The 17,005-nt window shown below is 38.7% G+C and overlaps 1 protein-coding gene across 5 annotated transcripts; it reads right to left on the minus strand.

Moving 5' to 3' along the window:
• Positions 1–97: 97 nt before the first annotated feature.
• On the minus strand, positions 98–15,626 carry LOC110601912 (E3 ubiquitin-protein ligase UPL1). 5 transcript variants are annotated; one of them, XM_021739309.2, is made up of 17 exons: positions 15,170–15,626; positions 14,330–14,425; positions 14,023–14,229; positions 6,391–13,804; positions 5,882–6,294; positions 5,489–5,806; positions 4,836–5,037; positions 4,472–4,755; positions 3,988–4,277; positions 2,671–3,796; positions 2,405–2,551; positions 2,206–2,286; positions 1,827–2,052; positions 1,614–1,753; positions 774–880; positions 495–668; positions 98–392 (listed from the first exon to the last, which is right to left on the minus strand). In XM_021739309.2, exons 1-16 carry the CDS (start codon positions 15,200–15,202, stop codon positions 566–568), a joined length of 11,187 nt encoding a protein of 3,728 aa, XP_021595001.1. In that variant the 5' UTR covers positions 15,203–15,626; the 3' UTR covers positions 98–392; positions 495–565. The 5 variants fall into 5 exon arrangements, with proteins under 5 accessions (XP_021595001.1, XP_043806872.1, XP_021594999.1 ...); XM_043950937.1 differs by having other exon boundaries at positions 5,882–13,801; XM_021739307.2 differs by having other exon boundaries at positions 98–350; positions 5,882–13,804.
• Positions 15,627–17,005: the final 1,379 nt, after the last annotated feature.

The following is a 17,005-nucleotide window of genomic DNA, read 5'->3' on the forward strand; positions in this document are numbered from 1 at the left end:
TGGATCCAGAGCAATAATAAGATGGGAAAATGAACTCCCATTTCATATCAAATTAGACTCTGATCATCAAAAGACTAATCATCGAAAAGACATTAAATTAGGGAAAAAAAAAATACTAATATAAACATTGAAATGACATGGTTGTCCATCAACATTTTGTACGCTCTGCAAAGATCAACACTGGCAATGGCAAGAAATCCCAAAAATGATTTACATTTCCCAGCCCTATGGCTACTGAAGACCATCACTTGATTTCCTCCACGAAGCAGCAAACCTTCTAATCCAATTCTGATGAGCTTGCCATCCCTTGAATTTATTCTAATTCCTACCCACCTGAATCAATCCCCCATCTGGATGGGAATTTCAGCAAAGACAAGTTTCAGCGATCCGATCTACCAGAAATATGAGAAAATTAACAATACAAAACAAAATAAATAGATAAATCAAAACATCATTGGCCATACGGTTCAATCAAGGAGAAAACTGTAACTGACATTTACACAAAATCTGAAGACAGAATGCTGGAACTTCCTGCCAACAGTAACACATTGAAGTTGAACCCTGGCTAACCAAATCCAAAACCTTCACTCGCTTCATGAATAGCAAGCAGCAAACGTTCTTGAAGTTGTTCCTTGGAGGTATATTCAGGAAGGTCAAGCTGGTTAAAGCTGAGCAAACCCAAAACAAAACAAAACAAATAATCCCATATTAGATCACTTTCCAGCAGCTAGACCTCCAAAAAAAGAACAAATATTTATTTATTCTGAACCAACCATGTGTGAGCTGAGGGCAATCGCTCAGGAGCTCCATATGCCTTGTGAATCTGAAACCGTTGAGGACCAGAAATACCCTGCAATGCTTTGAAGCCCTCCAATGGAACCTGAACATCCACAAGCTGGTGTCAAGTTTATTGGATAAAGAATCTAAAGCATTTTAAATATGAGAAGAGAGATAGATACATATGAAGTGATCAGTTTAGCATATAGTTGTTATTGGCAGGCAGAACAAAGATAACTACGAAGAAAACCAAATCAACCTACCTGAATTTCACAGGTTCAACATTTTTGCAGGTTCAGGTTGAAAATATACAACTGGATTTCTCGAGTTGGTTTGGTTTAAAGGTTTAAGAGCTTGTAGTAACCCAAACTAATCTGAGAAGCAAAGCTCACTAATGATTTTACACTATTGTCATATTAAAAATGATGCAACTATAAGAAGTTGCCTTCTTTCTTGCCATGGCTAGTTGGAAAATACATCTACAAGTGAATTTTTATTGCATGCTTGATTTGTAGGTCGTCTATTTATGAAATTCATTTTTCCTACAGCAATTGTGTTCTTGATTTGTAACTGTGGCTTCTAAATTTCAAGTACATTTTGGCCTTCTCTTAATTGGGGGTTATGATGAAGATATCTGATTGCTATTTTGGGTTCAAATTCCTAGCACAAAACTACTAATAAACCCATGAACCTGATTATGTTGGCATAGCAATTTTCTTTAAGTGTACAATCAGTTTTAATATCTGCACATGTCAAGTCAAGAAATATCCCTTCATAAAACCAACTGGACCTATGAACACCGCTGGATTAGTAAGATGCATAGCTAAAGAAATTACCTTTGATGTTCCAGTAACAAATTGTAGCAGTCTTGCCATATCTTCCTTGTTAAAACTTCTAACCACCTCCCAAAACCATTGGACAACACTAGATGCTGCACTATAGCCAGTGTATTCGGTGTTGGCCTTTAGGTCATCCACTGCAAAGGGAACAATATCATTCAGTTACTTGCAACTACTTGTACAAACGAGAAAGTCAAGAAGCCAACTCACAATCAATTTCAGGAAGCCCGCTGATTAGAAGCTCAAGCTCTTTATCATTAAAAATGGAAATAAGTTCCCGAGGGACCAATTCGTTGAACCCATCCAAGAAGGAATTGATTTGAGGACGAATAGCATTTGTCAAGATATGATCAGCAACAAGATCTACATACTCATGCTTTGTTTCTTCTGTAACTCTTATATTTCTTCCTCCAGGTTTAAGCTCATAATCAGTAACCTTCTCCAAGCAAATAATGCAAATAGATATAAGCTCCAGACCACATAAAACTTGAGAAGAAACTCCACGTTTCAGGAAAATATCAATCTCTTATTAGCCATAAACACACATGCATAAACCAGAGAAATAAAATATTTAATATATTTGAAGTACCTCAGTTTTCTCATAAAGGATGTGCTTTTCTTCATCAGCATCCATGCTGAATGTCAAGTCAGGTATTTCACTCACATCATTCTGAAGAGTATTACCAAAAAGTGTTGATCGTCAAAGAGAAAATAAACACTTGCCAATGGCAAAAACCTAAGAGCAAGAAAGGAAATCAGAAGCGGGGAACATAATAGTTTTCACTTACCTCTAGCATCCATTTCAAATTCTTGTAATAATCAGGATCAACAGCCTCTATGTCGTGGTAAGTCACCTTTACTCCAAGAATGTGTTTGTAGAAAGATCGTGTAAAATAAACATCCAAAAGTTGCCCATCAAATAGTGCCTTTGCAACCTACACAAATGACCACAGCAATAAATTTTTAAAAAATCTAAACCACACCACATGAAAAGGGGAAAAAATAAGGGAAGTAACACATAGAGAGCTCAAACATCTCAAGCTTGGAGAATTACCACACGACCAACAAACTTGAAGTAAGAAAGATGTTCAGTCTGATAGACAGAATTTGGGTTTGGCTGGAAAGTCGCATTATTCCCCACAGTTGTGAAAAGCAATGCTCCCTTGTCAAATATAACCCTTGATAATAGTTGATACCATTCTCTCGTCAAACCTCCAGCATCAATACCCTCTTCACCTTGGAATTGTACATTCAACCGTCCCTTCAAATCCTGACTAGGTCGCATTCTCAACTGATTGTAAGAATCCTCCAAAACATATGCCCGGCGGACACTTATCCTCAAAGGACCAGAGAGGTGTTGTTCATGCTGTTGCCTTATTCTCGATCGGAAATATGCTCTCTTGTTGTCAAAATCTATCAGTCTTGGTGCTTTCAACATCATAGAAAGTGATTTCTCCAACAAGCCAGGATTCTGTCTTATAAAAGTATTCAATAGCCGACGATGCTTCTCAGCAAACCTAGCAAATGTGACAGAACCATCAAGTCTTCTCTGAGAATCTGTACTGCAAGATATGGTCAAGGAAGCAGAACCACCAGCAGACTCTTTCACTTCTCTTGCAGTTACATTGGCATTGTCTTGCTGCATGATGGAAATGTTTGCTTGTAGTTTTTCACACAAAACAAAGAATGCTTCAATAAAAGGTAGTAACCTCTGCGTTCCAGCAGGAAGAGGAGAAGAAGAAGTTCCCTGCGCAAGCTCCCCCATATTAATATTGGACATAGTTTGACTAATTGAACCCTGACCCAGCTGTGTCTCAGTCACAGTAATGCATTCACTTAGCTCTCGCCACAAAGGCTCAAGTGCCACATTTAAATTCCACATGGTGGTTTGCTCCTCCCGTTCTCCATCACTCTCCAGCCCTGTATTCTCATTAACACTGTATGAGGTGAGTGAGCTAAGCGATTGCAACACACGTAAGATTGCTGCCCCAGCCATGGAACCAGCACTAAGACCCAGCATCTGTGTATTCCTCAGGGTGACAAGCTCACTGACAGCTGAATTGCTCAAGCCATGAGCTAATTTTGAAAGCTCTGAACTGAAGAACTTGCGATGGGACGGAACAACTGAGGCCAACTTCTTCAGCACTTCTCCAGCAAGCATATAAACTTTATCTGACAATCTGAATTTTATCAATGGAAAAGGTTAATGATTCATTGACTAATTAAAAGTAAAGACGATGATGCAAGACAATTGTAGAAAGGAAGCAGACACATTATGTTAAATTGACAATGACGAACTAGCATAGCATACAAGCTAAACGAGAGCACAATTCTGAACATTCAAATATAAGGAGAAGTCCTTGAAGAATACCCCTCACGACCAAGAAGGCAGCAGAGGTTGCGCAAATCAGGCAACGGCAGCTGGAGGAATATATTACTTTTACTAAATCTCCTCTTCCCATCTGAAGTCGATAACTCAGCACTAGTAAACTTATCTTCTTGACTAGATTCTGGTTCCAGCAGAGGATCTTTTCGAATATCACCACCCGAAGTTTTATTCACAGTTTGCTTTTCAGATTTTGTGTTTGTCAGTCCAGATAGGGACCGGCACTCTAATTTTGATGCAGCTGTGTAAATTACTACTTGAAGCAATCCCATAACCTGGAACAGAAAGAATTTATTACCCATAAAAGAAAATTAGTGGAAGAAGAAAAGGAAGAAAAATGTAAAACAAAATTGTTGTCAAAGCTATAAGAAATAAATAACAGTAAAATATGACCCTAGCTACTACTTTAACATAAATTAGGTCAAGGACAAGAGAATTTAAAACCACTTCAATGGAAGATTGGTTATACCTGCTCAAGGTGTGCACTGCTGCGTAAAAAAAGTGGTCGATTCAAGAGCTTCAGGAACAGTATCAAAGGAACATCATCAACATTTACCACAGGTTCTGGTTGATCCCCACCACCCTCAATTTTCTCTTTGCCCTTATCCATCTTACCTTCCAAGTAGTTTGGACTTGCATGCTCTGGGACAATTGAAGGATCCAAATAGAATAACATATTTGCTATAGATGAATGATTTGTAGCCAAATACGTCAAAATTTCAAGAATTCGATGCAAAACCAAAGGAGGAAGGCCTGTAGGGTAACAACATCAAATATTAGTTGAATTTAAGTCTCACCAAGAAAATAGTGATGATAAAAGGTCATGGAAATACCATCCAACAATTGTGATCGACCATAAACAACATTTGACTGACAGCCATAAAGCCTCTGGGAGTTGACTGTTGCCAGTTCACTAACTGATCCTTCAGCTTCAGGTTTTATCATATCAAGCAGAAGACGAACTAAAGTTGCCCTTGTAACACTATGTGCACAGAGGTTTAACAGAAGTCTTTGCAGAAGGCCTTTCCCAAGGGGCTAGTCACAAATAGAGAAACAGAGTCACCAAATCAAATAAAATGCTCTGGAGACATGATAATGCAAAGTTGAGTGGAAGAACCTTCTCTTCAGTTACAAAACAAACTTCACAAAGTTTGAACAGCAAATGTAAGACTCAATAAAAAAATTCCTCCCACAAGCAAAACTTTATTTGATAAAAGAACCATAAAAAATATATTTAGCAAATACAAATTTTGACAAAAAAAAAAAAAAAAACAGTTACACCACACCTAATCTTAGAGGTGTAAATTGTCCAATGTACTTCTGCCCCATAGATGGGTAAACAGAACATATTATGCCCCTTTACCTCCATTCTCATGTTTCTTAGCTCATTTCTTTATGATGTGGTAGATAAAAACTAAACTGGTAAGACTGACATATAGACTAGAAGGATTATTGCCAATGAATCATAATAGAAATCACCATTTACCTGTGACAGCCGCAGGAGGCGGATCAGAGCTTTCAGCGCATTGGCATCCAGAAGTGGCTCACCTTCAATTTCTTTTACTTTCATGCTATCCGCAATTGCTGAAGCTGCCCTCCGTCCAATGGTCACTCCTACACCCCTGTCCATCACTGTATGCCTATCAGACCCCAACCCATTCCTCCGACTAGTCAGTCTGTGGCTGCCTCCAAACAGGCTGCGAGCCTGATAATGACTCATTGCCCGATCCCTTAGCATTTGAGCTTCAGCAAGCAAAGGAGAAGGTAATGCTGATAATACAGCTTCTGAAGAAGTCAAAAGTACCTGGATATAAAAGCAAAATAACCAAGTGTTATCACCACTCAGCAAGTTATAAAAAGAATAGTTCCTAGTGCAAACCTCTTCACGCAAATCAGCAGGGAAAGTAGCAATTATTGAAGCATTATCCATGTCAACAGGCTGTCCTTCAGCCTGCTGTGCAATCCTTTGTGCTCTTTGTTGGGCTAAAACTTCTGCTTGAATATCTGGAGGAAGGGCAGCCAAAAACTCAGGATCAATATCATCAACAGGAGGTGGTGTGTAAGTTGGAGGTTGATCAGACTGAGCTTGCTGTGAAGCTAGAACTTCCACCCGTAAATCTTCAGGTAATGCTTCCAAGAAGGCTGGATCAATTGCATTTGCACCAGAAGCCTCGTTATTTGCACTAACTTGGTCAGCCTGATTAGCTTCCTGAGGAACCACTGTATCTTGCCTAGATAACGGCTCATCCGATGCGTGTTCGGAGTCAGGAATGGGTTGCTCCAACTGATTTCCTTCAGCATCAGTACCATTCATATCCACATCAACATGTGAAGAATCTAGATTAACCATTACCAAACCAGAATCTATGAACACATTATTGGACTGACCATTGGATGTTGCATGACCATCACAACCCACAGCCTGAACAGGCACATCATGGAGACCAGCAGGTGCTTCTGCAACTGCTTCACATTGCAAAGCAGCATTATGTTCTGCAGATGAGTTAATAGGCTCTGGCATTGTGTCTACTTGATCAATTGCAGTTCCAATGCCTTCCCCGATTTCCATGTTATCATGACCATTTGGTGTATTATTCAGAGAAATTGTTTGAACTGACATGGGCTCATGCACCAGTAAACATTCACCTGCATCTTCAACTGGAGATGTGAGATTGACTTGCTCTTGGCTAGAAACAAATTCAACTGTAGGATTAAGCTGATGTGTCACTTCGTTACTATTTTCTTGCTGCTGAACTTCAGTTTGCTGACTGCTAGTGTTATCACCTGAACCTCCCAATACTACCTGGCCATCATAGGAAGGAGGGTCATTAGATTGTTGATTCTCTTGCACTCCAGAAATATGAGACTGCCTTTCAGCATGACCACTGACAGGAGTGAGACTGCGCAACTGAGACAGGAAGGTTTCCTCTACTGCTTGTGCAATTACAGCACCTTGGGTGCTTGCTTGTGGCTGACCATCATCAGTCCACCTACCATCCCCTGGACCTCTTCGGCCCTGTATCTGCAATGAGTCCATACCTACTGAATAATCAGTCAAAGGTGGGGGAGCTGCGCTACCCAAACGATCACCAAAGAGACTACTTGGCACATGATCATATGGAAGAACAGGGGCATCAAACATGTAAAAGTGAGCTAAATCAAAGCTCCCAGTTGAAAGGGCTTCTAAATCCCTGGATGAATGTCCACCTGAAGACCACATAGAAACTAGATCCCCTGATTGTGATGGTCTTAGGAGAAGTGGATGTTGAAATCCATTTGATTCAGTGACAGATCGCTCAAAGGAAGATCTACCACTTTGACGCCGACGCTCAAATCCCAGAGGCCTGCGAAGACCAAAAAGGTCATCCACATTCACCCCCTCAAAGGGCTCAGCTGCAACATCAATTAGACTGCTTGTGGCTCCAGGTTGGCCAAGTACCTGTAAATGATCTAGCCCATCAAAGGCTTCCCTCCACCTTACCTCTATGACACGATGCTCATGAAAATCATCATCTTCATCAATCATCTCGTCATTGTAGTCATCCCCCAAACCAGTATCATCATGGTCTTCCACATCAGTATCTGCTAGAGACATCATGCCAGCACCATCTTCAGCAATATCCTCATCCTCATCCTCCCCATCATCATCATCTTCATCCTCCTCACCTTCATCTCCCATGTCATCATCCTCATCACCCATATCATCATCCGCCCTATTCTCAACCCTAAAAGTCATATCAATTTGGTCAGCATTGTGCAAAACACCACCTTCTTCCATTACTTCATGCATGAAATCCATTCCAATCTCTTCCATAGGTGGGTTGGTTCCCATCGTCTCTTCTACTTCTATCCTCATATCTTGTGGCACAGACTGATTTGGATGTGGATCTAGATTACCCTCACTTTGATTAACTTGGCTTCGTCCTTCACTCCCTCCATTTGGAGCTTCTGCTGTGCCACCACTATTCTGGTTGTGCTCTACTGCCTCAGAAGTTGATGTGGTTGTCTGATCATTTTGTCTTCCATTTGATGCAATTGGTTTCTTCTTGTTCAGACCCTCAGATTTAAGAACTTGCTCACTAGCATTAGCAGCCCTTGTCAGGCTTTCCAAAGCCTTGAGTAGAAGATTAACAATCTTGGGTGCATCAGGATGGTCCAAATCCATTACCTGGAGAATACCTGTTAGAGACTGCACCATCCCCCCATCAATCATGCTTTTTGCGATATCCGGTGAACATCCAGAACCAGGTAAATTGCCAGATGATGCATTTTTTGACAAAATAGAATACACCAAATCAGCAAATGCAAAAACCTTTTTATCAGGTACTAACACACTTTTACTTGAATTGCTCTCCAAGTTTGAGAATGATGAAATAGCTTTGACAAGTTCACTAATCACTCGCCTCCGCCCTTCCCCAGATCGGCCACATAGAACCACCAGGAACCATGAAGCCCTTTCAGACAACTTGTCTCTCCATTCATCAGGCCGGGCAGATTTGTCAGCAGATATTGGAAGCAGCCGATGCAAGACATGATGAAGTATCCCACCATGCCCTGACCTATCTGTTTGATTAGGTCCACGGAGTTGACACAATTCTGAATCCCGCCTTAGTATGACCCCAACTGCATGTACATACATAAGAAGAATCTCACTCAACAACTTGAGAACAAAAGTCACCTTGGCAAAACCAGCAGATGTTTCTGATTCAGACTCCATTTTCCTTGTCTCATCAACCTTGGATTTGCCCTTCACCTTGATTGCAGGTTCATCTACCTCCATAGATGTTGAGTGACTTGTACCTCCCTCACTTTTCAGCAAAGGGTATTTCAAAACAATGTCCAGAAGCTGATCAATTACTTGAGTAAGATTTGCAGGAATCTTTTTATGGCCTTTGGCACATTTACCTAAACCATCATGAACCTTGTTTTCAGAAATCCGGACAGATTCTTCAGTACCTGATGCTTTTGATTTGTCCTTTTCCTTCTCTTTTTCTTTTGATAACACCACAATGGTCCTCCCCCCTGATGATTCCAATTGACAAACTGCAGCTGCAGCTTTCATAAACACCACAGGATCTCTAGAAATAACAGGCGCCATTGTTGTCAAAAATGCCCGTGGGTTAGTACGACCCACATGCCTGTTCCCACTCAAAGTTTGTCGTATCTCCAATTCCATAGCAGTTTGCAGCGTTTGAGGATCTTCAATGAGATGCCGAATGATAGCAGAAGCAACTCCAGGGAAAAAGCAACTCCATGGAAGATTAAGAAGCGCTGCTAAGCCTCCACTTTCAAGAAACTGAAGTGCCAAAGCATGAGTTTTTGTCAAGCGAGCACATACCTGCAGAACAGCCTGCATGATGACAGCAGGAACATGTTGCTTCATCAAGTCACAAGCAAGTAGGAGCACCTTATGACTCTCTTCCATAGTCAGATAACCAGTAGACTTCCCCAATATTTTCTCAAAGGCTGAGCCAGTTTGCCTCTCAGAAACATCTGAAGGCAATTTTCCCTCTATGGTTGAAGCAGAAACTAAAGAATCTGGCAGGGATCCTGTCTGAGTTCCTTCCAGAGCTTCAGAAGAGATTCTAGGCCTGGATTGCAACATATTGTCCAAGATCAGCAGTAAAGCACTAATGCATTTTGGGACAAGAATCTCACTTGCTGATGTGTTGCTAGCCTTGAAATTCATCAGAATATCTATAGTTGCGGGTATGATACCATTTTCTGCAGCAATTTCACGTAAAGTTCCATCCTCAAAAAGAAGCAATGCTAAAATATGTGATATCATACACAAAGCACTAGAATCCTTTGAAAAATCCAACGGACAAAGCTTTAGCTGCTGAATAAGATAAGATGCCACTTTTGGACGATCTTCTCCTTTGTTCCTGTTGCAGAGAGTCACCAGCAAATCTGTCAATGAGAATGCCATCGTATCACTACTCTGAAATAACTTTACTGATGCTGCAAGAATATCATCAACAGAAGGTGCCTTCATTTGTGCTTCTTCTGACAGTAGATCTATTGACTTGTCTACATTGTCAATTTTAGATCCTTCTGATGAGCTCCCTAGTGACAAAGCAAGTGCCCGAGCCAGTTCATCATCCTCCTGCACGGGATCATCAGCATGACTAAATAGCCACTCCATTGCCATCTCAACACTGTTTGTTTCTACCCTCCTTAATGCTTCCTCAGCTCTTGCCCTCGAAAAACCCATTTCTACAATGGTTGCAATGGTTCCCTCATCAGGAGGAGGTGGCATGAACCTTTGATTTGTATTTCCTGGAAGACCACTGTGATTTCTTTTTACATTTCCAACACCAGAGTATATATGTGTAACAATTGAAACAATAGAAGCAACGAATCCTGGACTACAATTTGGAAACATGGGATGGTTCCAGACAGGCAGTATTACATCCAGAACCTGAGATTGCAACATGCGAACAAAGACTTCAGGATCCCTTGGAACAGGAAACAGACCAATTGATAAACCAACTGCAACTGGCTGGACAAGCAGCTGGGCCTGGGAAGCAGAGGTTGCAGATAAGAGTAAAGAGGAGTTGACAAAATACTCGAGCACACGGCAATAACTTTGTAACGTGTCAAGCAGCCATGAACTATGAGAAAATTTATTTCCTTCACCTGCCTTCTCATTATCAGCAGTTGTGATTGGAAAAGGGTAGGGTAAAGTCCATAGTAATTGACTTGTAGCTTCAAATGTAGTGAGCAGCTCCCTAAAGGTTCCATGTACATAAAAATTATTAACCATTGCTGTGTAGCAAGTTCGACGCCTACTGTCAAATGTGAGAGCTGCCATATCATCCACAATCTTCCCAAGATATCTACATTTCACTGATAGTGACATATCAAGGCCAGAGGTAGAATAACCAGAGAAACTGAGTGCCTCAAGAAATATTTTTGCCAGGGCTGATCCAAGGGTTTTTGAGGCTGAATTCAATGACCCAACATCAGCTCTACGACGGTTAGGTGATGTAAATCCTTTGACAAGAGCTGTAAAGAAAGAGCGCAATGTGGATGCCAACTTGTTCAGAATTTCCAGGACGAGAACATCTGGACTTATCTTTTTCAAATCCTGCAATGAAGTTTCTGGTGCATGCATTGGAACTTCAGAATCTATGTTTAAAGCATCAAGGTGGCGACCAGTCCTCCCACCACGTATACGTGCCAATCCATGTCGACTACGACGGTGTAGGCCTTCTCCGGATCGAAGAACTGAAAGAAATTCCCTCTCCCCGCCCCACAGGGACTGTGTACCATTCCTAATAGAAACTGGGTTCATGTATCTCACAACTGGAATATTTGCGTCATCATCACTATCTCTTCCGACGACATTAGAGGAAGCTGCATCCGCATTCTCAGTTTCTTGATCTGCATGCCTCTTCTCATCCACTTTTGAGTCATTACACAAAGAAATTTGCCAAATTATTTCCCGGTACGTCTTCCCAAGATCCTTCAGAACATCAGCATCTGCAGTGCCTAACTCAGAGACAATAGTCGAAGTCCCCTTCAACAAAAAATTGGATAGAGAGAGTATACCCTCAAGGCTGGAAAAATATCTCAGAACTTTTGTCTGGTTAGCAGATTCAACTTTAGTTAGCTGAATTCCTCCAACTGAAACTAAAAGTTCATTCATGGACCTCAGATGTTCTCTCAAGAATGAGCATAATGCCCGAGCCAGAGATGCAGAGTGCTGCTGTGAGAAGTTCTTAAAGGCAATAGAGATACTCTGACCAATAGATGCTGAAAGGGGCATTAGAGGCAAGTTAAATAATTGTAGAACAGCATCAATCCCCTTCTTCTCAATAAATATACGACACGTGTCAGCATTCTGAAGAATTGTTTCAAGAAGACGTGCAGCATTGCTTACAGCATCAGGAAGGAATGACTCAATATTCACGATAGCAGCATCAGAAGTTGATTCAGTGGGATGCTCCAGACTATCTGTCCTGATAGATTCCCTATCATCTGCTGGAACTGAGCACCTTTCTTCAGCATCAGTTTCCATTGGAACAGCAGTAGAGCAACAAGGAGGATCTGAGGATGTGCAGGAGGCATCAGCCCCAGACCCAATTTTTGAAATGGTATTCAAGATTTCAATAACCATATCAACCCCAGGCCCGCGCAGAGAAGAAGCATGGCGCATTAGTTCATCCAGACCAGTAGACAAGGACCCTGGTGTCTCACCAGCGAGGGCACGAACATGTGCTCTAGATGTAAATATTTTCACAAAACACCTCAAAGCATTACGATCTTTTACTGCCTGAAGACCATTATTGTTCAAGCACAAAGCATCCAAACATTGAGGTATGCACATTATGGCTTCTGCAGAGCAGAGAACACCATCCATTATAGCATCCAGGAATGCAGAAGGAAGACCAGCTGCATCCAGTACAGAAAAACAGGTAGGATCCTTGTGAATTAGATCGCTCATAACAGTTGCTGCAAGTGAAAACACCCCACCACCAAAATCTTTTGCTCTTCTAAAGATTATGCATAGGCATTGTGGCAACAAATTCTCCTCAGATCCATAGATACGAGAAGTGTTGCCAGGGGCGTATGTTCCAAGGGATATAGCACGTAATAAAGCTTTCATAAGTAAGCGCCGATGATATGAAACCAGTGCCTCAGAATACAGTGGGTGCATATTATCTAGCTCAGAGGAAGCACCTGAGACTGCTTGCAGATTTCTCACCCTCAAATCAGAATCTTCACCTGGTTGCTTTGAACCATTTTCTACATATGATACTTCTACTTTCAAGCGAGAGATGGTATCATCTAAACCACCTAACTCTCTGAACAGTGCAGCAGCTGGGTTACTGAAATCCATGAAAGTTTCTAGAATATGTACTGCTGTGCCAACCAAATGCAAGTGCTGAGGATCTGTATCCTTAAGAAGAGGTAGAAGAGTAGGAATAAACCCTGCCTCACGCATGGCTGAGCAACCAGACGATGATGAGACCAAAACAGTGACAAGGGATAATAAAGCCTCTGCAAAAACAACAGACCATTTTGATGTACCACTGATAACAGAGTCAATGGCTTTCTGCATGAGGCTAGACAGGATGCCGCGATGCCCACCAGATGTGACAGCAGCCAACACAGTTGGTTGGCGAGACCGATCTTGAGAAAGAGCAACCAATGATAGGAGACATAAGATTCTAATTTTCTCAGGAACTGCATCTTCATAACTCAGCAGTGAAACTAACTCATTTACAAACTCTGGCTCAGAATTAAAGAAAGAAACTAGGTCATCAGCATCACTACTTGCTTGAACAAGAACAATGAAGGCATACAGTCGAATGCATGTATACTGTTGGCGAGAAGCTAAAGCACCAAAAGCCCTTGCAAAACGCAATCTTGTCAACAGTGAGAATCTTAAACTGGGGGGCACTTTGTACTCTGCAACTAACTTATTCAAAAGCTCTAGATCTGTTTCCGGGCAAGTATTGACATTCAGTAAATGAATGATCTGCAGACCTCGATTTGACTGATCTCCAGTGTGGTTCTCGCTTGAGGACTCATCCAGTGCATAGAACTCAAAATGGAGTGTGCAACCTAACTCATATGCAACAGGATCACACCCATTTTCCAAAGTAGATGCAATCAATCCAAGGCCCTCTTCCTTTCCACCCCATCCCTGAGCCAGAGAAAATAGCTTTGCGTTCAGAAAAGCATCTCGAATGGAATATTTTCCAATAGTTTTTTTCAGAAATGCAGCCAAAGTCTGCAGGCAAGCCTCTACCACATCTGCATCAGTGGAAGCAAGAAGGAAAGAAAGATGCTGCTGCAACAACAAAAAGAGCAAAAACCAAAAATTTTAAGGAATGGGGACAAATAGAAAAAGATGAGCTTAGGTGTACTTCATACATGTTTATAAACTAAGTTGATCAGCACTAGAAACAGAAAACAAGATATCACATGAATAATACATAATACAGCTAATTATAAGAAAAGTAGGTACCCATTGACCAAGTGCAGAGCACAAAGTAGGAAACAATATACCTCATAAGAACTATAAAAATGCTTATTTGTGCAGTTCTCCAAAATTATTCTGATAACACGTAGAATTTGAAGAACGGCTTCTCTAGGAAAGGGAGGATCAGATTCCAAAAAATTGTCCTCAACCTGCAGATCTTTTCTTTGTTTTATGTGCTTCTCAAAAAATGAATCAAAATGATTAAAAAGATCAACCCAATGATGAAAATCCCCCTGCATCAACATGAAATACGCATAAATAAAGCATAACTTTAACAAAAAGTCTGTAAAAAAACAACATTGATTTTTTATCAGATAAAAGCTATAAAATCACCTTATCGAACTCCCAGACAAAACTTTTTAGGGATTCTTCTATATTCTCGAATGGAGTAGCAGTAACACTATTGATGAAGGATTTAATTTTGGGAGGCTGGTAAAAATGACAGAAAAAGAACAGTTACATGAGTTGTAGGGATCAAAATATATAAGGAAATCAATTCAAAAGAGAGAGAGAGAGAGAGAGAAGAAAAAAAAAAGAAGCAAAACTAAATAAATGCAAGCCAAACCAACTGAATAAAGGATTATAAAACCATCTTTTACTTCAAAACCTTATTCATTTCCAAAGTTTATTCAATAGGCAAAGAAATGGTGGCTACTTATCTGCTGCTCAGCCATTACAAACAGAAGCCCCGTGTATAAACATATATAGTTCATTAACTACCACAACCACACCCATTGCAAATCCATTCAAGAAAAAACTGTGAATTAACATAACACGGGCATTCCTAAGAAATAAAATAAAGTAAAACAAACCCTAGACTTACAAAGCAAAATCACATTTCACGCAGCTACATACCACATCAGTCTACTATAGCAATCACAGCTAAAAGCCAATACTTCATGGTCATTAACAGAAAGAAATAATCATAATTCAGTAATCCAATCACAACAATAAGAGTATCTAAAATAGACGCAGAGGAACAACCAAGCAATAACCTTTGTCTTACCAAACAATCACAGTTCAATACCAACTACTTCAAAATATTATAGAATATTGAAAAATAGCATAAACCTTAAAAGTAACAAAATGAACACCATTCTAAGGCTCAATAATAAGTACTGCATAAAGAAAACCAAAGCATAAGACATGCATAATATTGGTGAGTTTACTAACCACTTCCAAAGGCCTCCTTCGCTTGAGCTTCATCTCGAATCAAAAAGCATTGCAGGAGGAAAAGAAAGCGATCGAGAATCGACCAATTCTCCACAATCGGGAATTGATCGATTTACCAAAAGATAATAAATTAACAACAATTGGATTAGTAATAACAAATTTGAACTAGAAAAGTAGGGTTTTTCGTTCAGTGATGGGATCCCCGCTGCAAAAACTAAAAATGGGAAAGTTAAATAAGCGATAAATAGAGATTAGTATGAAAAGGTTTGATTTTGCGATCGAAAAACTAGGGGTTCCCTATAAAGATCGACTACGATTATGTGTATATAATCTATAAAATAGAGAGAGAATTGTACAGATAGAGAGAGAAAATAGAGCCTTAGGAGAGAAGTGGAGAAGAATTCTAACTCAGAAAGAAAGCTAAGGAGTGTTGTCCTTTTATCGGAGAAAGGCAAGAGAAAATCGAGCAGGGGAAAGTTAAAAGAAAAATATATAGAGAGAAAATTATGTATGCATTTTATTTTATATTTTTATACTATATAATTATTTTATAAAAATTATTAAAATATTGAAAAATAAGCTTTATAATATAAAGATATACATTATTTTCTATATTATAGAAGATAATCATTATCTTAATTAAACAATAATATTATCGTATTTTTAATTATTAATATAAATCATTTAGTTCATTATTATTAATTTGACATAATATTTTATTTATATAATTTTTTAATTAAACCTTTTTTTATAAAGTGATGAAGTATTATTTTAAAATTTTTTATGTGAGTAAAGTGATTTAATTTTATTTAAAGTAAAAATAATAATAATAAAAAAGCCACCACTTATGAATAATATAATAAAAATGGTTAAAATGGAATATATATGTGATAATTCAAAGCTGAGTAAGATAATTTAATATTAACATAATATTTTAGTTAACAAACAAAACTAAGTTAATTGAACAAATATATCATTATTATACATATATGTGATACCATTTCATATATAGATTAATTACAATAATAATTATATTTATAAATAATTTTCAACTTGAAACAGTATTGACTAGATAATGTTTCATTATCAAATCACTGAATTTTATAATCTAAATAAATTTTTGACAAATTAAATAATAACTTTTTTTATAGAGGTAAATGAGAAAAGAAAATTAGCATCTTGTTTTTCATTGTTAACCTTTAAATTCGACTATGTATGATTTTAATCGTAATTGAGATTAAATCGATTTCATTCGATGTCTGATTTTGTATCAATTTGGAAAGGCTTGAATTTTCGAATTAGATTATGTGGTCGAAGATATGGCAAAAAGCGGCATTGGTTGCAGCAGTTTTTCGAATTTTCAATGGATCATTTTCATGAGTAAGGTTTTTAGAGTTTCAGACACTTTTGAAATTTTTTTATTTTTATTTTATTTTTTATGTATTTAAACATTATACTTGATTTTATTATATCATGCTTTGTGCCTGTCTTATTAGTAATTATTATTAATGAATATTATCTATTGAGAAAAAAAAAATCATTAAGGAGATTTAACTGCAATTTAGCAAATCTTTTAATAAAAAAAATATAGTATTTAAACTTTAAATAATATAAATTTGCTTTAATAGGAAATTCACACCTTAATATTTTCATTAATCTAAGCAAGGGAGCATAAATCTAGAAAAATCTCGACAACTCCACTCTGCTTTTAACATTTATATAACTCATCAATATATTGCGTATTCAACTTATTCAATTATTAATTAATCTTATTACATTATTAATTTATTTGCTTATGTTGTATAGATTTATTTTTATTTTCTTATTTTGAAAAAT

The sequence above is a fragment of the Manihot esculenta genome, chromosome 15, assembly GCF_001659605.2.
Source record: "Manihot esculenta cultivar AM560-2 chromosome 15, M.esculenta_v8, whole genome shotgun sequence".
NCBI lineage: Eukaryota > Viridiplantae > Streptophyta > Magnoliopsida > Malpighiales > Euphorbiaceae > Manihot > Manihot esculenta.